Source organism: Dipodomys spectabilis, unplaced genomic scaffold, assembly GCF_019054845.1.
Source record: "Dipodomys spectabilis isolate Male_0828 unplaced genomic scaffold, ASM1905484v1 ptg000096l, whole genome shotgun sequence".
In the NCBI taxonomy this organism is placed as follows: domain Eukaryota; kingdom Metazoa; phylum Chordata; class Mammalia; order Rodentia; family Heteromyidae; genus Dipodomys; species Dipodomys spectabilis.
The window spans coordinates 442,501-467,191 of NW_024870773.1; the positions used below are offsets into that span (position 1 = coordinate 442,501).

At 37.9% G+C, this 24,691-nt stretch overlaps 1 protein-coding gene across 6 annotated transcripts in view; it reads left to right on the forward strand.

Moving 5' to 3' along the window:
- Arid4b (AT-rich interaction domain 4B) overlaps positions 1–24,691 on the forward strand; it is a 117,139-nt gene that overhangs the window by 36,902 nt on the left and 55,546 nt on the right. For all 6 annotated transcript variants that reach the window (XR_006148363.1, XM_042685924.1, XM_042685928.1 and 3 more), the window contains exons 6-9: positions 1–38; positions 8,021–8,112; positions 19,287–19,425; positions 22,111–22,190. The exon at positions 1–38 is cut by the window's left edge and continues 42 nt beyond it. Coding sequence is in view for 5 of the 6 variants with exons in the window: in XM_042685924.1 (XP_042541858.1) it covers positions 1–38; positions 8,021–8,112; positions 19,287–19,425; positions 22,111–22,190 (349 nt within the window). In the remaining variant the exon portion in view is untranslated. The remainder of the gene's footprint in view (positions 39–8,020; positions 8,113–19,286; positions 19,426–22,110; positions 22,191–24,691) is intronic.

Consider the following 24,691-nt stretch of genomic DNA (forward strand, 5'->3'; position numbering starts at 1 on the left):
TATGCCTGAAAGGAGAGAGGCACTTTGCTGAGAGTGAAGTAAGTAAGCACACCATAAGCGAGAAGGTTTCAATAGTCTGTATTTGCGGGGGGGGGGGGGGGGGGGGGGGGGGGGGATGCGCGATGGGGGAAGGAGGTTTCATTTTCTAAACGTAATTGCTGTACTTGTTCATCAGGAAAATTCATTCACACATATACCATCATTCTGAGATCTGTGAGGTACAGCTATCAGCTAGCTTTGCTTGCTTGCTTGCTTCCTTCCTTCCTTCCTTCCTTCCTTTCCTTCCTTCCTCCTTCCCTTCCTACCTCCCTCCCTCCTCCCCTCTCTTTCTTTCTCTCCCTTACTCCCCCTCTCTTTCTTTCTTTCTTACAAGTAGTTTAGTATTTTTGCACAAAGGAAAAGAGAAAATAGTGGGCTTCTTTAGTTCTGTTCCCCACTTTTATTTTTGGTAATGCTGGGTTTTGAACTTTGAGTTTTGTGCCTGGTAGGCAACTGATCTGCCACTTGAGCAATGCCTCTGTCCTTTATTTTATATAGGGTTTCACCTTTTGCCTGGGCTGACCTGGGGCTACAGTTTTCCTCCTTATATGATCCATGTAGCTAGGTATATAGGTACACACCACTACACCTGGCTTGGTGACTTACATGGATTCTTGCCAACTTTTTGCTCAAACTGATCTTGGATTGAAATCCTCTTGGTCTCCATCACCTGAGTTAGCTAGGATTACAGATTTTGATATCGTTGCACTATTTTTTTTCCAATGGTTTTTTGTTTGTTTTTTGTTGGTCGTGGGTCTTGAACTCTGGGCCTGGGCGCTCTCCCTCAGCATTTCAGCTCAAAGGCTAGAGCTCTACCACTTGAGCCATAGCACCATTCCAGTTTTTTGGTGGTTAGTTGGAGATAAGATTCTCACGGACTTTCTTGCCCGGGCTGGCTTTGAACTGCGATCCTCGTATCTCAGCCTCCTCAGTAGCTAGGATTACAGGCATGAGCCACCGGCACCTGGCTATTTTTTTCCAGTTTTTTGAAACACAGTTTTGCCATGTAACTCAAACTGGCTTTGAACTCCATTTTTCCTGCTTCCACTTTTTATAAAATGATAGGATTTACAGCTTCTAAGTCTTTTTTTTTATATAGACTTCTTTAATTTGTAAATACTTACAAAATGTATTGTTTGATTTGTTAATGTACCCATATTTTGTAAAAGTTAAAGGATATAAAGATAGTCCAAACAGTCTGTAGCTTCTGAGAATGGACATTATTTCTTTACCTGTATTTCTTTTTATGTATAATGTGATGCTCTCACTAGAATGTGTCACAAGAGCAGGAACTTTATGTCTTCTTTACCATTTGTTCTTAGTTACTGGCATTCAGTAGGAATGAATAAATGAGAGTGCTTATGTATGTTGTTAGAGTCTCTCCTCAACTTACTGATGAGGAAAGGAATTGGCACAATTGGACAAACCAATTGTACGTGAAAGGCTCTTCATTTGAAAATGGTACCAAGAATTAAGAGTTCATGAAGCTTTGTAAATCAATGCGATTGCAATTCAGCATTTAAAATTAGACATTATTTCATGTGGTGTTATATTTTCTAATACAATTTATTGATAATAATTGGTGCCTAGTGTGGCTGAACTATTATTTCTTTTCTAGGTACCACTTAGAACTGGTCAGTGGGAGGCACTTTAATATTATTTATTAAACTGTTATAAATTTTGTTTTGGTTTTGACAATAGCTTTAATTTCCTTTAAAATTTAGAATTTGGGACAATATATTATTAATAGTCTTTTATTCTGCCACTTGGTTGTATTTCTGCCTTAATAGACTTGTTGATATTTTCAGGTTATTCTTACACTTTCCTTGGTTTCTGCTGGGCCCTCTCTACTTGTTAGAACATTACTTCTTAAACAAGTAGACATATTTCCCTGGAACTCTAGGATATATTTCATGAGATTTCCTTCTGAGTTTGATCTCTGTCTTTGATCCTGTTTTACTTGCCCATTCTTGTTTTATGATCTTTGTGTTACTTGCTTTCCCTAAGAGATTTTAAGCTATTTTGGGGAAATGATGGTGGATTTCCTCATCTTGACAGGTCTTCTTCATCCCAACAGTGTTTTCTATACAAAACCTTTAATAAATATGTCATTAATAAATTTTTTAAATATAGGAAACTAAATACTTTGTAGCAAGTACAATGATGAAGTAGTATATCTGTGTAATTATTATGTATAACTTCATTTCCATTAGGCAAAAAAAACTGTTACAGTCATTCTCAATCAGAGAATTAAAGATTTTGAAGGCTTTTTGTCTAATTGAAGGATTTGGAGGAGAGGATGTTGTATAGAAATAACTAAAATAGTAATTTTTTCAAATTGGTTTTTCGTTAATTAATTAATTGCACTCATTAAGGAATTTATTATTTCAAATCTGACAATTTACATCCAGTCCCAGGATTAGGTTGTATTTGGTTACAATGTTAGCCAGCCTTTTTTTTTTGGTTGGTTGTAGGGCTTGAATTCAGGGCCGGGGCACAGTCCTTGAGCCTCTTTGTGCTCAAGAGTAGCACTCTACCACTTGAGCCACAACTCTACTTCCGGGTTTCAATTAATGGAAGATAAGAATCTCCCCAGGAATTTTCTGCCCGAGCTGACTTTGATCCACTGTCCTCAAATCTCGGGCTTCTGAGTAGCTAGGATTACAGGCATGAGCCACTGGTGCCCTGCTTAAAATAATAATTTAAAAAAATTTAAAAATTAAAATTTAAATTTAAAATTAAAAAAAAAACAGGAATTTTAAATTGGAATTGTTCATAAGACAACTGTAGGCTGAAATAGTATAGCTGTGTATTTTTTGTACTTGCAGGGTAAATCTTTTTGTGTCTATGCAGGAGTGCACTTTTCTTTGTGTATTTACTTTTTTTTTTTTTTGTCGGTTGTGGTGCTTGAACTCTGGGCCTGGGTACTGTCCCTCAGATCTTCAGCTCAAGGTGAGCATTTTACCTCTTGAGCCACAGAGCCACTTCTGTTTTTCTGGTGGTTAATTGAATATGAGTCTCACGGACTTTTCCTATCCAGGTTGGCTTTGAACCACAGTCCTCCGATCTCAGCCTCCTGAGTAGCTAGGATTCCAGGCATGAGCCACCAACACCTGGCTTCTTTGTGTTTTATTAGAGGAAAATTAGAATGCTAATACAGGATTCTGTTACTCCCTTCCTATATATCACATGTTGTGTGCAGATCTGGAATTTATATCTGCATAATATTCCCTCTATTATAGGAGACAAAACATTTAAGTCATCAAAAATATTTAAAAATTTTCTCAACTAAGTCCTGTGCAAACATGGTCAGGAGTATTCAAACAGGTGAATTTATGCATGTATTACCCTTTATTTTATATTTTCCTGCAGAGCTGGGGTTGGCCAGGGCTGTACAGGCTGGGCTAGTGGTACCCTCTCTACTGGATATTCTGAAAGGGTATTCAGGATATTGATACTAGTAATAATTTCGTGTTTCAGAAGGAAGCTATATCCTACTGTCAATATGTTGGTCATGTTATTGTCAATAAGCTGCAAATAGATTTTCATAATGATATGACAAGTCACATTAAATTCTCAAAACTGAAATAATCACTTGTTCCAGCCTTACTGAGTTTATATTTGCATGTTACCCACTGCATAGCCATTTGTTGAACAATTTAGGTGTTTGTACGGAGCATTGATAATTAGAGTTATCCAAAATCAGATGCATCATCTTTTTTTTTGTATGCTTTTTATTACAAGCAACTGAAAATTCTGTAAGGAAAGTTATAGAAGATTTCAGTTTCATATTTCCTGTATCCAGCTTTCAGTAACGGGTCATTACACATTTCCCTCCGAGGCATGTTCTTTGTTCCTTTAATATAGCTTCTAGGAGTCTGTGGGTTTTGTTCTTTAGGTCTAAGATGAGGAGTATTTTGCCTTTCCCCAGTCTTACCTACCTCTTGAAATAGTCCTTTTGCTGGGCATAGATGTATTGAAGCTACAGACAAAATACCTTGTTTTTGTTTTACTTTATACACATTATATAATAAGGAAATTCTCTTGTTCAAAAATCAGTATGTTTTTCCTCAACAAACCTTAAGAAGTTTTTTCCTGTAATAATTGAAATAACATTATTAAAATAGAAATCACAGTAATTGAAGCATCTGCTTTTAAGAGAGCAGCTTTAATATTTATTAGAGGAACATATAATCTGCCTACAATTTAAACACAAAGTGGGTCTAGATTTTTTTTAATGTTCTCCAAATAACATCATTTTGAAATTTCCATCCTTAAAAATTTATCACAATGAGGAGTTAATGGTAAATAACGTCTAAAGAGTTTGTGTTTGACTTATGTTTGGGACAGCTTTTGCCTCCAATATAGTGTTTATACATTTATTTTGGGCAACACTGAGGTTTGAACTCAGGTGTGTGTGTGCGTGTGCGTGTGCATGTGTGCGTGCTGGTCCTGAGGCTTGAACTCAGGCACTGGATTGTTGCCATTAACTTTTTGGCTCAAGGTTGACATCTTACCTTTTGAACCATAACTGCAATTCCAGCTCTGGCTTTTTACTGGTTAATGTGAGATAAGATTCTACCAACATTTCTGCTCAGGCTGGCTTCAAACTGCCATCCTCAGATCTCAGTCTTCTGAGTAGCTAGGATTACAGAAATAAGCCACTAGCATTTAACTTGGAATTCAGCATTTTGTGCTTGCTAGACAAAGTGCTCTACTACTCGAGCCATACCTCCAGCCCTTTGTGCTCTCATTATTTGAGATAGGGGTCTTGCTTCTTGCCTGGTATGTGTCTGAAGTGAGATACATCTGTTGTAGGCTTCTCTTCACAGTTATGATGACAGCAACTGACACTGCGTCCAGCTTAGTCTTATAGATTTTTCTGCTGGCTTGAAACTTATCTATCTCAGCCTCCCAAGTAGCTGAGTTGACAAGTGTGAGTGCCATAACCTGGCTCCAATTGCCTGATTTCATTTGCATTGGGTTAGATTCTATACAAGCTAAATTAGAAAGATAAGAATTTCTTGCCCCATAAATGTTAGGATTTTTTTTTTGAGGGGGGGTGAGGGGGGCTGTCCTGGAGCTTGAACTCAGTGACTGGGCACTGTCCTTGAGCCTCTCTGTGCTCAAGGCTAGTGTTCTACCACTTGAGCCACAACACCTCTCTGGCTTTTTCTGTTAATGTGGTATTGAAGAATCAAACCCAGGGCTTCATGCATCTAGGCAAGCACTCTACCACTAAGCCACATTCCCAGACCCAGATTTTTATCTTTTGTATGTAGTTATTTATATCTAGTACTCTTCCTATTTCCTATTTTTTGTTTTTTTGGAAGCCTAAGCTGTCAAATCAAGATCTTCTGCCTTAGCCTCCCAAGTGCTGCAACACCATGTATGGACTCTCTCATATTCTTTATAGTTGGATACATATATATGTATCTTAGGAATATCCTATTGGTTATACAAAAGTGATTGTTTCTGTGCTTTCCCCTTTCCTCCTGTTACTGGAAGGTAAGCTCTTGCTTTATACCTGGGCTGGCCTAGACTGAAGTTGTCCTATTTGTGCTTCTTCATGTAACTGTTGGTGACAGGTGTACACTGCCACTGGTATGCACTTTTCCTGTAGCTAAAATAACAGGCATGTGTCATCACATCCCGCCATTGATTGAAATGGAGTCTCATCACATTTGTGCCTACTGGCCTCAACATCCTACCCCATCTTTGCCTCTTAAGAAGGAAGATTACACACTTAAGCCACTGCACCTGGTTTAGTTTATTATTTTCAGTGTAAAAATAAAATTGAAGCCCTACCCTCCCAATCCACCTTCTCCCCTTCCACTTCCTGGGGCTTGAACTCAGGGGCTTGGGTGTAGTTTCTGAGCTTTTTTGCTTAATGCTTTTGTGCTCAAGGCTAGCACTCCACCACTTGAGCTACAGCTCCACTTTCAGCTTTTTGGTGGTTAATTGGAGATAAAAGTCTCTCAGACTTTCCTGCTTAGGCTGACTTCAAAGTGGGATCCTCAGATCTCAACCTTCTGAGTAACAAGGATTATAGGCATGAACCATTGGCTCTCTATCCCTCTGATTTTTGTCTGTTTTTCAGAAGGGTCTTTAGCTTTTTGCCCAGGGCTAGTTTTGGGTTAAGATTCTCCCATCTGTGCCTTCCAGGTGAAAATGCCCAACTAACATGTTGTGCTTTTTTGTTGGTGGAGGTCTTGCCAACATTTTGTTTGGAACATATATACCTATACTTGATATCTAGATCTCTTGTTTTGTTTTGTTTTTTTATTTTATTTTTTTGGGTCCGATAGTGGGCCTGAACTCTGAGCCTGGGTGCTGCCCCTCAGCTCTTCAGCTTAAGGCTAGCGCTCTACCACTTGAGCCACAGCGCCACTTCCAGCTTTTTTTTTTTTTTTTTGCTTATGGGTGCTGAGGAATTGAACCCAGGGCCTCAAGCATGCAAGGTAAGCGCTTTACCACTGAGCCACCTTCCCAGCCCGATATCTAGATCTCTATCTATATCTTTCCCTCTCCCCCTAGTTAGAGAGTCTCATTATTTAGTCTGGGCTGGCTTCATACTTGATATACCCCTTGTCAGCCTTCCAGGTGCGCTAGGATTATATATTTACATTTGTTTAGTCTGTTGTTGGGTACTCTGCATGTGTGTGTGTGTATGTGTGTGTGTCTGTCTGTCTGTGTCTGTGTGTGTGTGTCTGTCTCAAGGCTTGGGTGCTATCCCTGAGCTTTTTTGCTTTAACATGTTAACTGTACCTCTACTTCTGACTGGTGATCAATTGGAGATAAGTCTGCTGGGGCTGGTTTCAAACCAAGATCTTCAGATCTCAGCTAGAATTACACGTGTGAGCCACCAGTGTCCAGCCAAGATACCTTTTCTTATACCATTCTGATTTGTAACTTCTTAGTAGTCTTCCTACCCTAGTTTCTCATCTTTCTTTCTATCCTGACAGTGTGACCAGGAATCTGTTTTTTCTAGTATTCATGAAATTATCTCCAGCAGCAAATATTCTATTGGGATTCATGAGAGGGAAAAGCAACTGTGGAAATCTTAATAATGTAGAGAAATAAGGCCTGTATAGAAATTGATATTCAGAGCCAGTATTAATTAGAATAGTATCTTTGAATTGTTACTTTAACTTTGTACATGTATAACCTTTTCAGGAACTTTCAAAGTCAGAAAAATGTATGAAGTGTCTGACATTCAGAAATGAGATATCATTCAAAAATGATCACACTTTCTTTTTGCCTCCAACCATTATAATTAATCATTGCCTAAGAATCATTGCTTTTGAATAAGAGTGAGTAAAGAAAGGCATTGATATGAACTGCGTAGTTGATCACAAGAAAGAAATGTTCGCTTATTGATTATTCTCATACCAAGTAAACTATTGAATGATGCAGATGGATAAAGAAAATGAAATTTAACATAGAAAAACTAATGCTTTACATTTTGGTTGGAAAAGGTTTATTGCAGAAATGTTTACCAAATGATAATAGAGCCTCTTCAAGTAACTAGCATTTATCTTGGTAATTTTGTTTTGTGACTTTTTAAGAGTTTTGGTTTTTAGATTGTTTCATGATTTCCTATGCACAAGGAATGTTTTGAACTGCAGTTGACCCCAACCTAGGAATTAGATCCTTATAAAATAGATGGTATTATTTTACACATCTTTCTATAGAGCTGTTTTTGTTTTTTAATCAGTACCTGTAGTCTTCTAACAGGTAATTAGAAATCATGTAGAAGAGCAGACAGATTTTCTTTTCCTTTTTCCCCCCAGCAAGGGGCTTACTCATCTTTATTCTAAAATCTTTGAAACTAGGATTTTTTTTTAATATTTAGAAAGTGTTGTTTCCATGGGGAAAATTTTTAATCTCAAAATCTGGACATACTAAACTGATTTGGTTTAAAAAGAAGCAAGCACTTGCAAGGTAATAACTTTTGATGGGTTTATGTTCTTACCCACAGACATTAGACCAGCTCCCACTCACCAACCCTGAGCATTTTGGCACTCCAGTCATAGGAAAGAAAACAAATAGAGGAAGAAGATCTAATCATATGTAAGTCCATTTTCATAACTGTTAGTTGATCCTGAATTCATTTCTCCTTCTAGTATTGTTTTAATAGCTATTTTTAAATTGTAATTTGAGCAATGCTAATGAGATCTAATAGTAATTTCAGATCTAATAGTGATTCCAGACTCCTAAGCATGGGTGCTTGATTGTCTCCATGCTCTACTAGCTGTACCAGCTATGTACACCTCCAGTTTTGCTCCTCCATGTATCTTGATGGCGGTACTTAGGATAAAACTAGTCAATAATCCTGTTGTGCTTTTTTTCATGCTGGTTTTTCTGTTTCTAGTGCTTTACTTCCCTGTGGCTATCTTGTTTTTTCTTTAGTTCTCGTAGAAGTCCTTTACCTTAATGTGAACCACTTTGCTTTTTTCTTACTCTTCCCTTGACACTAGACATGCTTTTCTCTCCTCTGAATTCCCTAAGTTCTTTTATTTGTCAAATGTCATAGATGGATTTCAACTCTTAGAGTATTTATTTTCTCTTCCTAAGAATAACTACAAGGAAAACAGCTGAAAGTCTGTTTAACAACCTCCATGAAGCAAGAGAGAAGGATATTGGAGTGAATTAGACAGGGAAATAAGTTTTTCGTTTATATTCTTAGAAGTTGTTTTAAAAAAATTCTGAATGCTTTATTTGGATCAAAAGTTTTATATGCATGAGCCTAAATATTGTTAGAATAGCTATTGCAAAGAAATATTGAGTTGAATGATTAAAAATGTCAGTGTGAGTAAATTATTTCAATATATAGAATCAGATATTAAATTCCATTGTGTCTGAGTTTTTTAAGTGTTGTCTCATTATTTTAGCCTTATAATACCATATAGGTATTATTTTTATCTTTGTTAAAGTCAGGAAAATAAGCCTGAGATATATGAATTGCCCAATCCAAGGAATACAGGAAGGAAAATTCAGGTCGTGAACTTACCCTTGCTCCATAGGCCTTTTTCCTTTTCAATGGATTGTCTAACCAAGTTACTTTCTAAATTTTTTTTTTGGGGGGGGTGTCCGGTCATGGGTCCTGAACTCTGGGCCTGGGCACTGTCCCTCAGCTCTTCAGCTCAAGGCTAGCACTCTACCACTTGAGCCACAGCGCCGCTTCCAGCTTTTTTCTTTTTGCTTATGTGGTGCTGAGGAATCGAATCCAGGGCCTCATGCATGCAAGGCAAGCGCTCTACCACTGAGCCACCTTCCCAGCCCCCTAAATTAGTTTTTATACTAAAGAAATACTCATTTGAGGGAGAAAATTATGAGACTAATAATTGCATTGAACAAATACTGCTATTTTCTTACTATATTTGTGATTCAAGTGTCATATGTGCTTCTTCCGATTTATTTAGAAAATTTAACCCTCGGGGGGAAGGGGGGAGTATGGGAAGGGATGAGAAGGGGAAACAAAGAGGAGGCAACAATGCTTGATAAGAAATGTACTCGTTATCTTGCCCATGTAAGTGTAACTCCTCTGTACGGTATTCTCACAATAAAAAATTTTAAAAAATGAAAGAAAATATAACCCTCAGTTATCAGGTTATTTGCCTACCTTTATTTGTGACTGCTTGCTGGTGACCTGATTATTTTTTATAATATTTGGATTGTAACTGTAGTTTATTGTTCTATGTATGACACTGAAATACGGAGTGTTTGGGCGAAAAAGAAAAAAAAATGAAATGACTTTATTAGTAAATAAGACCTTTGTTGCATTAGCTGTTTCTCTGATCTAATAATGTTTCCAGTTTTTCTAGAGGATTTTAACTTGCCAAAAATTCATTGAAGCACTTGGTTTGTGGTACCAAAGAAAATGTATGTGTGTACACACACAGACACACATACACACATTATAAAACTAATGGCTTCAGCCAGGGTCCAGTGGCTCATGCCTGCAATCCTGGCTTCTCAGGATTCTGAGATCTGAGGATCCTGGTTCAAAGCCAGACCAAACGGAAAGCACATGAAACTCCCCAGTTCACCAAAAAGTTGGAAATAGAGGTGTGGCTCGAGTGGTAGAGTGCAACCTTTGAGCAGAAAAGCTCAGGAACCACTACTAGGTCCTGAAGTGAAGCCCCAAGACCAGTACAAAACAACAAAAAAGCCTAATGATTATACAGTTGTGAAGTAAGATTTTATCTAATTGATCATAAATATTAATAGTCCCAGAGTTTTATGCTAAGCTTTTAAAAAGTATGAATGATGATATCAGAGCCTAGAGTTGAGGTATAAGGAAATGTCAAATCATTGCATTAGTGATGATTTAGTCATTCAGCTCAGTGTGAACTGTTGTAACACTTGGCTTCAGTTTAAATTCTTAGTGTCTCCCACTTCATAGCTTGTAACATTGTACAAATTAGTCTTCTTATGCCTCTGTTCTCATCTATAAAATTAAGGTACAGGTATTACATGTCTCTTAGTATTGTTGTGAAAATTAAATGAATTTATGTGTTTATGTAGCACATGATGATTGAGTTACTACTTTATCTAAAATGCTTGTAACCAGAAATGTTGTACTTCGGAGTATTGAGTTCAGGTTTGGAATATTTACTAAGACTTACTTAACTAATTGAATATCCCTTATCCAAACTCCTGAAATAGGAGTATTGTGGAGTTTGGGTTTTTTAGAATAGGGATGTTCAATTTCTGTAAGTACTAAATATCATCATGTATTCACATAAAAAATTCATAATTGAAGACAAGTATATAATATAATCATCATCATTTAATCATATGTGAAAATATGTTTGTATGTATGTGGAAATTCTGCTTATTGATGTTTATGTCTGACAGGTGGGTCTAGTTTTATTTGTTGTATAATTTGAACTTTGAAAAATATTTCAATTTTATATAATTACAGGAAATTTAGTTTATCAAGAGAAGTCTTGATAAATTGCATAAACTTAAAGAAATCACATCTAATTATGTTTTTATTTTTTTGCATATAGAAACTAAATAGAAAAATAAGTTTATCATAAAATATGACATAGCTTAATCTATAAAATTATATACATGGAAGTAATATTATGTTTCTTAGTTGAGGTGTTTTTTTTCCCTTAATCTAAGAACAAAATGCAGGTGCCTCCCATGCCAGTTGACCTTTGTTTTCTAAAATCTCTAGCAAACTTTTTTTTTTTTTGGTTGCTCATGGGGCCTGGACTCTGGGCCTGGGGTGCTGTCCCTCAGCTCTTCAGCCCAAGGCTAACACTCTACCATTTAAGCCACCTTTCCAGCCCATAGCAAACATTTTTTTTTGTTGCCAGTCCTGGAGCTTAAACTTGGCCTGGCCACTGTCCCTGAGCTTCTTTTGCTCAAGGCTAGCACTCTACTGTTTGAGCCACTGCACCATTTCTGGCCTTTTCTGTTTATGTGGTACTATGGATCATGTGGTACTATGGAATCAAACCCAGGGCTTCATGCTTGCTAGGCAAGCATTCTACCACTAAGCCACATTCCCAGTCCAAATATTTCTTGTCTCTTTTTTTTTCTGTTTACTTATATTTATTTTGTCAGTCATGGGACTTGAACTCAGGATCTTTGGGCTGTCCCTGAGCTCTTTCACTCAAGGCTAGTAGTGCTCTACTTCGTTGAGCCACAGCGCTACTTCCTTTAGCAAATACTTTATGTTAGTGATTTTTCTGTTAAGAATGTTTAATGACAGGTTTGCTATAGGATTATTTTGTATACATGCATAGTATTAAAGACAGAGGTTGAGAATTGCTGCTTTTTCTTTAATCTGATTTTACATGCTTCTTTCTTCCTCTTCACTGTTGAGGTCAGTCATTTTCACTGCCAACCTTTTTATTTTGTGTTTTAAGCATTGGTATATCAGCATCGGAAGAAAATGCCACAGTTTAAAATTCTATTTCCTCTTAAGTCCATCCTCCTGTTTCTCCTAAGTGATTTGCTAGACCTCTAGATCTTCTGGGCATTCATCTTACCTTCATTTCTGCTTCCATTATTGTGTTGCTAAAAGTCTTCATTATGTTTCTTTGGCACTTCAAATATGTTTTTGACCAGTCATCAGTGGCTCACACCTATAATTGTAGCTACTCAGGACACTGAGATCTGAGAATCTTGTGGTTTTGGAAGCTGCCCCAGGACAAAAATCAAAGAGACTCTTACCTCCAAATAACCAGCAAAAGTCAGAAGCAGAGGAGTGATTCAAGTGATAGAGTACCAAATATGATCCCAAACACATGGAGAGCAGGAAGCCTTGACTTCAAGCAAATCCTAGTTACCTACACAACACGTTTTGTATTTTTTTCTCAATGTTTCCAGGATATCATTCTTAGAAATATTTACCACTGCCTTTGTTTTCCTTTAGCTTGATTTTCTCTTTTTCCTTCCCCTTTCACTCTACTGCAGCACTTTTTGCTGTAGATTATTTTTTAGATGGGATCTTCCTTTTTGCCTGGGTCCAGCCTGGCAGCACAGTCTACTTAGGCCTCTTGTACCTTGGATGAAGGTTGCACACCACCATCCTTAGCTTTGTTGAGGTGGGGTTCTCACCATTTACCTAGGCTGGCCTAGCCTCCCATCGTTGCTTCCCAAGTAGCTGGGTTACTGATGTGAGGCACTAACATATTGTCTTAATTTTTTAACTTTGTGGTGTTAGAGATTGAACCCAAGGCCTCAAAAATACTATGCAAGGGTCTGGGAAGGCCTCTCAGTGGTAGAGTGCTTGCCTTGCATGCATGAGGCCCTGAGGCCTCAGCACCACATAAGCAGAAAAAGCCGTAAGTGGCACTGTGGCTCAAGTGGTAGAGTGCTAGCCTTGAGCTGAAGAGCTGAGGGACAGCTCCAAGGCCCAGAGTTCAAGCCCTATGACCGGCAAAAACAAAAAAACAATATAACAACAACAACAACAAAAACATACTATGCAAGTGAAGTTCAAGTATTTTAAAAATGATTATCTTCTGCCTTGTTGATTGTTTAAAGCAAATTATTAATCCTCTTAATGTATAACTTGATTGAAATTTTGCCCTTATAACTTAGACATTATGTGCAGTTTGGGTTTATCGATACATTTTTCTACATTTCTCTCCCCGTTTTTTCCAGTAACCTTACATATGTACAGCTGCTATAGTAGCAAAACAGTTTATTTGCTGCTGACTTTATTTCCCCTTTAGAAAAATAAAGCATAAAGTTTATAATGATAGTTAACAAGGATTACTTATAGGTACAGGTTATACTGTGTAATGTTACTGTTATACTTGATAGTGATTTGATTTAGTATTACAGATTTATGATCTTAAAACATTTTGTGAATATGTAATTCACATGTAATAAATTTCACTCTAAGCATACACTATCAGTTTTCCTGCTAGTAATACAGCCTTTAATTTACCACACCAGAGTATGAAACTGATAATGACTTGCCCAAAATTTAAGAACCATGGAAACTAGAATTAGATTTCACAGTTAACCCTCTGAAACTTCTAGCTCAATTTATCACATATCTTTTTTTTTTGGGGGGGGGGTCCAGTTGTAGGGCCTGAACTCTGGGCCTGGGCGCTGTCCCTCAGCCCTTCAGCTCAAGGCTAGCACTCTACCACTTGAGTCACAGCGCCACTTCTGGCTTTTTTCCTTTTGCTTATATGGTACTGAGGAATCGCACCCAGGGCCTCAGGCTTGCAAGGTAAGCGCTCTACCACTGAGCCACCTTCCCAGCCCCCAATTTATCATATATCTTATCATTTGTAGTTGTTGATTCATAAGTAATAGTGATACCACTTTTAAGTAATAAGTTATTAGTGTATCATGATGGTCAGTTCTTATAACACAAATATATACATACATACATATGCATACATATATGTGTTTATGTACACACAGAGTATGTATATATACATATATACACTAAGGACCTTATTCATAATATACAAGTACTATACTACTAAGCTCTAACTCTTGTCCATTATACATTATTGTTGCTCATTTACTTAGTTCATCTAATTAAGGCATGTTAGTGTGATGTATACTTATTTTACATTGGGATTTCATTGTAAAATAATGTCAGAATTACCATAGTAGATAACTGGGGGCATGGCTCAAGCTATAGAACTCCTGCTTAGCAATCTTGAGACCATGAGTTCCAACCCAAGTACCCCCCCCCACACACACACACACACATAGGTCTGTAGTCATATTAAACCTTCTCAGTTTATCTCACCATACCAATTTAACATTTAAGCAGTGTCAAACACTGTTCAGGTACTTACATGTTTAAGTGAATAAAACAGTTACTTTAAAAAACTATACTGGGCTTGGTGGTGCCCATCTATGATCTTAGTATTTGTAAGATGAAATACGATAGTAAGTTTGCAGTATGTCATGGCTATGTAGGAAGGCCTTGTTTCAGCAAAAGAAAAAGTAGCAACAAAATAATAATTTCTACCCTTAAAGAACTTGCATTCTATTGATGTAGGGAGATGGACCATAAAGAATTGACAAAGAAGCCGGGCGCTGGTGGCTCATGCCTGTAATCCTAGCTACTCAGGAGGCTGAGATCTGAGGATCATGGTTCAAAGCCAGCCCGGGCAGGAAAGGACTTTTATATCCAATAAACCACTAGAAAACCAGAAGTGGCACTGTAGCTCAAGTGGCAGAGTACTAGCTTACTGTAGAGCTCAGGGACAGTGCCTAGGCCCAGAGTTCAATTCCCACAACTGACCCCCCAAAAAAGTAATTAACAAAGAAGGCTATGGCCATGGCTTTTGTGTAATCTCAGCTGCTTGTGAGTCTGACAGTGGGAGAATCATGGTTTAAGGTCAACCTTTGGAAAAAGTTGTCCAGATCACATTTCAGCAAACACACTGGATGTAGTAAGTTTGCAGGTATAATCTCAGCTATGTGGGAGGCATAGCTAGGTGGATTGTAGTCTGAGGCTGGCCTGGGCAAAAAGTATGAAACCCTATCTGAAAAAAGGAATGTATAAAGTGGAGAGTGCATGTCTAGAATCCTGACACCCTGAATTCAAACTGTAGTATAGAAAGAAAGAAAGAGAAAGGAAAGAAAGAAAGAAAAAGAAAGATGTCAAATTACAGTAGAAATTTTATGTGCTGTGGAAATAAGAATAAGAGCAGAGTCTAGGGGGGCTGGGGGGAGCGAGTGAGTTGTGAACTATAAGAAGGCAGTTAGGACAACCTTACTGACTGAGAGAAAATGAAGGTGCAAGTCTTGAGGAAAAACTAAGAACAGGAAGTATTGAGTTAGAAAGACCTAGTAGAAAAATGTTCAGGGTTTGGCTTTTAAAGATGAGAGAAATAAGTTGATGGAAGTAACAGTATGCTGATGAAACTGAGTCTACTCAACAAAGTGAGTAAGAGAGGGTGGGGGAGAGCGAAGCAGTAAGGTACTGGAATAAGTAAATAGGAAAGGAATATTTGCTCAAGTTAGGATGATTTTAAAGGGGAGTGTGGAGATTTAATATATATAAGGTGAATAGCTGCTTATCTAGACAAAACTTGGGGTCTGAAGCCTTCATGCTTATTAAGTCTTCAGTTAGAATTTTTATAAGGATATGTTAGTTGGATAAAGTCCAGTTGTATCCAGATTTGATTCTTTGTTTAATCCAAGTTAACATTTTCTGATGTGTTTGCTTATTAGTCTGGGCCTTATTATTTACATTGTGACCATCTAGTATGGTAGTGATTAAGAAATAAAGAGCATCCATAAAACCCCAACTGAATGTCTTCTGTGACTGTTCTGAAATAGCAAAAGTTACACTGTTGAGTTTGGTGTGTTAGTCCTTCAGACATGGAGTGATCAAAGTTATGATCCTTGTAGAAATATAGATATCAGTTTTGAAAATCAGAGCTATGAAGTCTTTTTACTTGTAAACTTACCTGTAAACTTTACTTGTAAACTTTACATGTAAACTTACATGTTTCCACATGTATGTAAGTTGTATGCACTGCTAATGGAAAGGTTTGTTAAGTATTCATACTATCTACAACCTGCTTTGTAAGTATAGATGGAACTTTTCCAAGTACCATTTAAAATATTGTACTTGTAGTAACAGACTTAAAATATATAATTTTTTCTAACAGATAGGAAACTAAAATTTAAAGTTGTTTGGTAATTGAAATCAAGTAGTTATTCTTCATATTACTCTACAATGTTTAGTATTATTTGTGTGTATGTGTGTGTGTGTGTGTGTGTGTGTGTGTGTGTGTGTGTGTGTGTGTGAGAGAGAGAGAGAGAGAGAGAGGGAGAGAGAGGAAGATGGTCTTGGAGCTTGAACTAAGAGCCTGAGCACTGTCCCTGAACATTTTTACTTAAGACTAGCCCTTTCCCAACTTGAGCCACAACTTCTGCTTCTGGCTTTTTGCTGGTTTATTGGACTTTCTTGACCGGGCTGGCTGTGAACTTTCTTAGATCTCAGCCTCTTGAGTAGACAGGATTACAGGTGTGAACTACCAGCACCCCACTAAAAAAATGATTGTTTTGGTGCTGGGGATTAAACCATGACCTCATACACACTATAGCAGTACCAGCCCAACTTATGCTTAAACCTGGTAATTTACTATCTCACTTTTTCCTTGGTTAATACATGTGGTCTCTGCTATCACACAAATATTTCAATCCTTATAGGAATCAGTGTATGTATGTGTATTTTATAAAATGGACATGTATTGCAGTCTGTTAACCTTTTCTGTTATCTTGACTGATTAGGCTGGCCATTTTGAGCCATTTGTATCAAAATTCTTTCTTCAGAACTGATTGTTCCCTTCCTCTAATGTGAAGGAAGTATATCTAGTTTCAGATACTTTCTTTTCCTTGTGATAGGCCACGTTCTCATTTACTAGTGCAGAATTGTATGCTACTGTGAAGCATTTTAAAATACAATAGGAGAATCATGTATGCATTTTATGAATACCCAAATTTTACTTCTTTTATATTGACAGCTGTGGTGATAATCTTACTAGATTGCCTCTTCTCTGTACTCTTAACTTCCAGTTAATAAATATGTTCTTTTTAAAAATTACCTTTTTTTCTTTTCTTTTTTGGCCAGGCACTGGTGGCTCATGCCTGTAATCCTAGCTACTCAGGATTCTGAGATCTGAGTATTATGGTTCAAAGCCAGGCAGGAAAGTCCATGAGACTCTAATCTCCAGTAAACCACCAGAAAACTGAAAATGGCACTGGCTCAAGTGGTACAGCACTAGCCTTGAGTTGAAGAGCACAGGGACAGCGCCCAGGCCTAGAATCCAAGCCCCACAACCAACAAAAAAAAAAAAAATTCTTTTAAAAATTCTAGGTGCTGGGAAGGTGGCTCAGTGGTAGAGTGCTTGCCTCACATGTATAAGGCCCTGGGTTCGACTCCAGCAGAAAAAGCCAGAAGTGACGCTGTGGCTCAAGTGGTAATGTGCTATCCTTGAGCTAAAGAGCTGAGGGACAATGCCTGGGCCCAGAGTTCAGGCCCCAGGACTGACCCCCCCAAAAAAAATTGTACTGGGAATGTAGGAAAACTGTTCCCTGGATTCCTAAAATGTGAGATTGAAATTTAGTATATTATAGTGTAGGTCTGAGTTGTTTATGGGACCTTTAGCATTTCAGGGTATGTGTAGCACTATTGGTGTTTGAACCCAAGGCTTTGTGCTTGCCTTCATTACCTTTTGCTTTAGGCCTTTTTTAGTAGGTTCTTGAAATGACTGTATTCACCTGCCCCTACCTTTTTCATTGGTGAGTTGAGGTTTCAAACTTTGACCAGGCTGGACTAGAATGGTGATCCTTTGATCTCTACTTCCTGACTATAGTGAGCTTCTGTACCTTCTTTACTTGAGGCCTTTTGAGATTTTTGTTGTTGGTGGTGGTTGTGGGGCTTGAACTCTGGGTTTGGGCGCTATCCCTGCACTCTTCAGTTCAAGGCTAGCGCTCTACCACTTGAGCCACAGTGTCACTTCCAGATGGTTTATTGGAGATGAGTGTGTCTCGGACTTTCCTGCCTGAGTTGGAACTGTGATCCTCAGATCTCAGGCTCCTGAGTAACGAGGATTACAGATGTGAGCCACCAGTGCCCAGCTAAATTTTTGAGATTCTGAGAATTAGTTACTCTGGTCTCATCTTGCCCCTCTGTTCGTTTGTTTTTTCAGATAATTTCTCAATATGTTTCCTAAGTCAGCCTTGACTTGAGATATTTTTTCATGTCTCTGCCTCATAATTGTTGAGAATATATAGGTATAGTCTCTGTGTCTGTGTCTCTGTGTGTTTGTGTCTGTTTACACATGCAGTTACTGGCTGCTCTTGCTTGGCCTTACCACTTGAGTCACACCTCTACTACAAATGCTTTGTTCGTTATTAAAAGTAAGTCAGATTTGTCTGCCTAGGCTGGCATCAAACCTCCATCCTCAGATCTCAGCCTCTTGAGTAGCTAAGGTTACATGCGTGAGCCATTGTTGCCTGACTCTACAATAGTCAGCAGTACCAGCCCTTAAACTTGGAACATACTTAATTTATTGTTTCACAGTTTTTTTGATTAATGTATGTGGTATTATTTATTTATTACTAGTGTGTGTATGCATGTGTATGTGAGAGAGGGGGAGAGAGGAAGAAGGAGCGAGGGAAAGAGGGGAGAGAGGAGAGGGAGGGGAGGGAGAGAGAGATGGTCCTGGAGCTTGAACTAATAGCCTGGGCACTGTCCCTGAACTTTTTTGCTCAAGACTAGCCCTCTGCCACTTGAGCCACAGCTTCCAGTAAACAACTCCTTAGTTCTTTTTAAGATAGTAAATCTAGAGGAGTGAGGTGGCTCACTCCTCTAATCCTAGCTACTCAGGGGGCTGAGATTTTAGGATTGTGGTTCAAAGCCAGCCATGGTAAGAAAGTTTGTGAGACATTTATCTCCAATTAACCACCAAAATCCCAGCAGTGATGCTATGGTTCAAGTGATAGTAGAACACAAAGAGGCTTGAGCACAAATTGGCTCAGGGACAGTGCCTAGGTGCTGAATTCAAGGCTGACAAAAAAAAGGAAATTTAAAAGAATATAAGAATGTTGATGTGGTTTTTTTTTAAAAGATAAACTTGCTGATATTCTTTAGAAACTTAGGAAACACTTTAAGGTTGCTGTTTTTTTAATGTTTAAGGAAGTATTGTAAGTTCTGAAATTCCTAAACTCATCATTGGCATATTGTGACTATATATAGAAATTCCTTATTTCTTTTCTCTTTCTAGACCAGAAGAAGAATCTTCATCATCTTCCAGTGATGAAGATGAGGATGATAGGAAGCAGACTGATGAACTACTAGGCAAAGTTGTATGTGTAGATTATGTTAGTTTGGATAAAAAGAAAGCACTGTGGTTTCCTGCATTGGTGAGTAGTTTCAGTATGAAAAAAGTTAATTTTCAACAATGCAAATTTATTTTAAAATACATTTTCTTACTACTGTTTTTTAGGTTAATAATGGAACATGTTTCTTACATTTAGTTAACAAGAAGATTTCTTTTAAAATTCTTTTTGAATATAAAGCATTGTTGATGGCCTCTGACCAGAGAAAATCTTGCTAATAATAGAAGCTAGGTATATGGGAGTTTATTTCATTACAGCTTTGAGTAAAAAATCTATAATGCAATGTAGAACTCCCAAATCCCTCATGAAGTTTAGAAATACAAAAGAAGAGTAGATTCCTTTTAGATTGACATATATTTTCCTGTTACTTAGTTAGCTTTGGCATTTACCTACTTTTTTTGTCTGCTGGTGGCTTGATCACTGTCACTGAGCTTTTTTGATTAATGCTAGCAGTCTATCATTTGAACCACATCTCTACTTCTGATTTTTTGGTGGTTAATTGGAGATGAGAGTCTTACAGACTTTCCTGCCCAGGCTTGCTTTGAATTATGAGCCTCATAGCTCAGCCTCCTGAGCAGCTAGAATTATAAGGATGAGCCATTGCTAGGCTCTTGATGTTGATCTCAGTTGTACCTATTAAGTACACTCAGCATAACAATGAATGCAAATACATATCACCCAGTCACTGACTTTCTCTATAGTGAATTTTTATACCTACTTTCTAATGTTTTCCTATTTTCTGACTCTGTAGATCCCAAGGTGAGTAGGTAGAATTTTCTGTTGCTTTCTTATATTATCTTTCATAATTCTGAGGTGCTTCCTTATCAAAAGTATTCTCATTATTGTCCCACTGGTCCAAGCACCCAAACCAAGTTAGTAGGTAACAGAAAGTCTTAATTTTCATAATGCTAGCCCCTTTAGCAAGTTGGAAGGATTCTGTGTAGTAGACTGTTGTCCCAATATCTTGGAATATTTGACTAGGTCGCCCTTTATTTAATCTTTTGTTAGACAACAAAACAACCTGTCTTTTTTTTTTTATAGCAAATACAAGTTTAACTAGTTAGTTAAACATCATAATTTAATGAAGGTTTGACTCTTGGCAGTACGAATTCAGTTCTTTTTGGATAAAGTATAATTTAATACATGAAAAGCTTTAAATTTCAAATGAGAGAAACTAATGATCAGTGTATTTTTACAACTATCTTAAACTCTTTTGGTTTTGTCTAAAATTTTTTAGTCTCAGATAATTTTATCTAAAGACCACTATTAGGTCATTTATATTAAAAACCAATGATCACATCTTGTCCCATATATCCTTTCTACTTAAAAGACTTTAAATCCAGTGATTAAATACAGATTTCAGGTGCCATCATTCCTTCTCAGTTCCAAGAAACAGATGTCAAAAATGATTCCCTGAGCTGGGCACCAGGTGATTCATACCTGTAATCATAGCTACTCAGGATGCTGAGATTTGAGGATCTCAATTCTAAACCAGCCTGGGCAGGAAAGTCCTCAAGTCTCCAAGTAATCACAGAAAAAGCCAGAAGTGGTGCTGCACAGCTCAAGTGGTAGAGTGGTTGCCCCCCACCCCCCCTCCTCCCCGCCACACACACCCCACTTCCTTTTTTTTAACCAGTCCTGGAGCTTAAACTCAGGGCCTGGGTACTACTAGGCTAGCACTCTACCACTTGAGCCACATCACCACTTTTGGCCCTTTCTATTTATGTAGTACTGAATAATTGAACCCAGGGTTTCATGTATGCTAGGCAAGCACTCTATGACTAGACCATATTGCCAACCCTGAGTGCTAGCCTTGAGCAAAAGGATCTTAAGAACAGACAGCACCCAAGCCAAGACAGAGTTCAAGGTCCAGGAAAGACAAAGAAGTGATTCCATTCTGTTTCATATATTCATACTCATTTACTGTTAGCAATCCATCAGGTTCCTTTATAATGGCATTTTTCATCCTCTAATGGCATTAACTATCTCCTACTTTGTGACTAAATTTGGCCCTTCTCCATTGTTTTCCTTTTACATAAACAGCACTTGTCATTTGCACATGAGAAACTTGAGTGAACTTGCATAATTATCTCTGGTTTTTCTTATTCCTTTAATTGTCTTTTGTTGTTACCACTTTATATCTAGGTATGTCTTTGAACTCTTTGCCTCATGTGTCCATTTTCTTCATAGCAGCCAGAAGAACAGTTTTGTGTGTATGTGCTTGCTAGTCCTAGGGCCTGAACTCAGAGCCTGGGCATTGTCTCTGAGCCTTTTTGCTTAAGGCTAGCACTCTACCACTTAAGCCTCAGTTCCACTTCCTGCTTTGTGCTAGTTAATTAGAGATAAAGAATCTGACAGACTTTCCTGACAGGGCTGGTTTCAAACCATGATCCTCACATCTTAGTTCCTGAGGAGCTAGGATTACAGGCATGAGCCACCAGCACCCAGCTATTAATGGTTTTCTTTTTATTCCTAAGAATTTATGTGATATTCAAGACTCTGGAAATTATTTTAGTCATGATATAACTCTCTTTTCTATTTCTGCCTAAAACGTGGCCTATGGCTTCAAGGCTAGTCATAACTATTATTCTTGTTTTAGTACCATATCTATGTCAACAGTCTGCATTATCTAAGAATCTGGAAGGTTGGAGGATATCTGTTTAAAAATCATATGTGCCCATATAATTGTTTCTTTCTGTTTTTAAAAAGGTGGTTTGTCCTGATTGTAGTGATGAGATTGCTGTGAAAAAAGATAATATTCTTGTTCGATCTTTCAAAGATGGCAAATTGTAAGTATTATTCACTTGGCTTGAGAAACCTGTCCATAATATAGGCTGTCTTATCAGATTAGGACATTAAATGATAAAATTAGTTATTTCTCTTCATCTTTGGCTCTTCTTTTTCATCATATTGGGAAAATTTCAAAAAGAATCATTTTTCTTACTTTAAGTGTAGTAAAGTAATAGTGTTTATTTACTTTTTTTCTAAAATAGACTGTTTTGCACTATCTTAGTTGTATAGCTGGTGATTTGTTTAGACAAATTGGATATGTTTAATGTATATAATAGTTTATTGAGGGCTGGGAATATGGCTTAGTGGTAGAGTGCTTGTCTAGTATGCAAGAAGCCCTGGGTTTGATTCATCAGTACCACATAAATAGAAAAAGCCAGAAGTGCTGTTATGACTCAAGTGGTAGAGTACTAGCCTCAAGCAAAAGCAGCTCAGAGACAGTGCCCAGGCCCTGAGTTCAAGCCCCAGGACTGTCAAAGAAAATAGTGTATTGATACTGGCATAGATATTGATATTGGCATTTCATTCCAGTTTTTTCTTGGTGGTTTTATTAGCATTTTATAATATCTCTAATAATGTTTAACAATTGTATTGATACCTGTGACTTTTACAACCACTCAAATATTAAAATGAATTGGTAATAGATGTATTTGTATATTTAGAATGTGATTTCTCATGTAGAACTTTTTTAGAGCTGAGTTCTGATTTTTCTTGAAAAATAATACAGTTGCCACATCTTTTCTTTATTTCTTTCTTCCTTTTCTCTTTTCCCTTTCTCTCCTCCCTTTTCTCTTCCTCCTTAACTGTTTTTTCCCTCTCTTCTCTTTTTCTTTTTCCTCTCCTCCTTCCCCTTCAGCTTCTCTTCCTTCCCTTCTACTTCTTCCTCATCTCCTTTCTTTTTCCCCTTCCCAAAGTTTGTCTCAACTCTTGGGCTCAAATATCCCTAAGCCTTATCCTCTTTAGTAACAGGGACCTCAGGTACAAGAAAGTATCAAACACAGCTGAAACAAGATACTTTGCACTGGGTTTTACACTTTAGCTGAGGGCCAGTGGCTCACATCTATGATCCTCACTGCTCTGTAAGGTGAGAGGTAAAGTGCCAAACTTCCTGGCCAGCCCTGGAAGAAAAGTATTCAAGACTTGATCTCCAATTAATTACCAAAATACTAGGCCAGAGGTATGGCTCAAGTGGTCAGAGTGTCATCCATGATCAAGAAAGCTGAGTAAGCTATGGAGGTCCTGAGATCAAGCTCTCCAGTACCAGCATAAAAAAAGGATTGCTACATTTTAAGATTTGGTGTTTAGATTTTCAAATTAGGAAAAGGGATTTTTTTTTTTAATTGCCAGTCCTAGGGCTTGAACTCAGGGCTTAGGTGCTGTTCCAAAGTTGCTTTTGATTGAGGCTAGTGTTCTACCACTAGTGGTTCTGTCACAAAGTGGTTCCACTTTGGCTTTTTTGGTAATTTATTGGAGAATAGAATTTCACAGACTTTCCTACCCAGGCTGGCTTTGAATCATGATCTCAAATCCCAGTCTCCCGAGTAGCTAGGTTTACAGATGTGAGTTACTGGCACCTGACCTGATTTTTTTTTTTTGGGGGGGGGGGGTTGGTCCTAGGGTTTGAACTTAGGGCCTGGGCTTTGTCCCTGAGCCTCTTGGTGCTCAGAGCTAGTGCTCTACCACTTGAGCCACAGCACCACTTCTGGCTTTTTCTGTTTATGCGATACTGAGAAATCGAACCCAGGGATTCATGCATGCGTGGCAAGCACTCTACCACTACCACTAAGCCATATTCCCAGCCCAAAAAAGTGACTTAAAAAAAAAAAATCTATAAAACTAACTTTAGCTGGACACTGCTGGTTCATGCCTGTAATTCAAGCTACTCAGGAAGAAGAAATCAGGAAGATTATGGCTTTAGGCCAGCTCAGGCTAAAATGTATCCCAGTTATAGCTGGAAGTATAAAATAGGAAAGTAGTCTAGACCCATGCCCTGCAAAAATCAAGACACTGTTTCTTAATAACCAATGCAAAAAGGGCTGGTGGTATGACTCAGCAGCAGAGGGCCTGACTAACAAACACCAAAGCCCTGATTTCAAACTCTACGACGGTCCCCATCCCTCCCCAAAAAGAAAATGCTGCTGAAAAGAGAAAAGAAAGAGAATTTATTAGATTCTTGAGACAACCCAGAATTTAAATAGTTACGTGATTGTGTTATTGGGCCTTAGAGCACTTGCTTAGTAATCATGAGGCCATGAATAAAAACCTCACTATCACCGTCCCCGCTTCCCCCCCCCCCCCCCCCCCCCAAAAAAAAAGAAAAGCAGAACAGTGACAAGAGTTTATGGCATCTGTTGTGGGGATAATGGATACATGGGGTTCAGAAATTCACCTACATTTATGGATATTTGAAATTTTAAAAATAAAAGGCTATAAAAAGTGGCAAACTGAAAGTTGTATTTGAGATAGTCTTCTGACTAATCAAATGCATAGAAGGTGAATT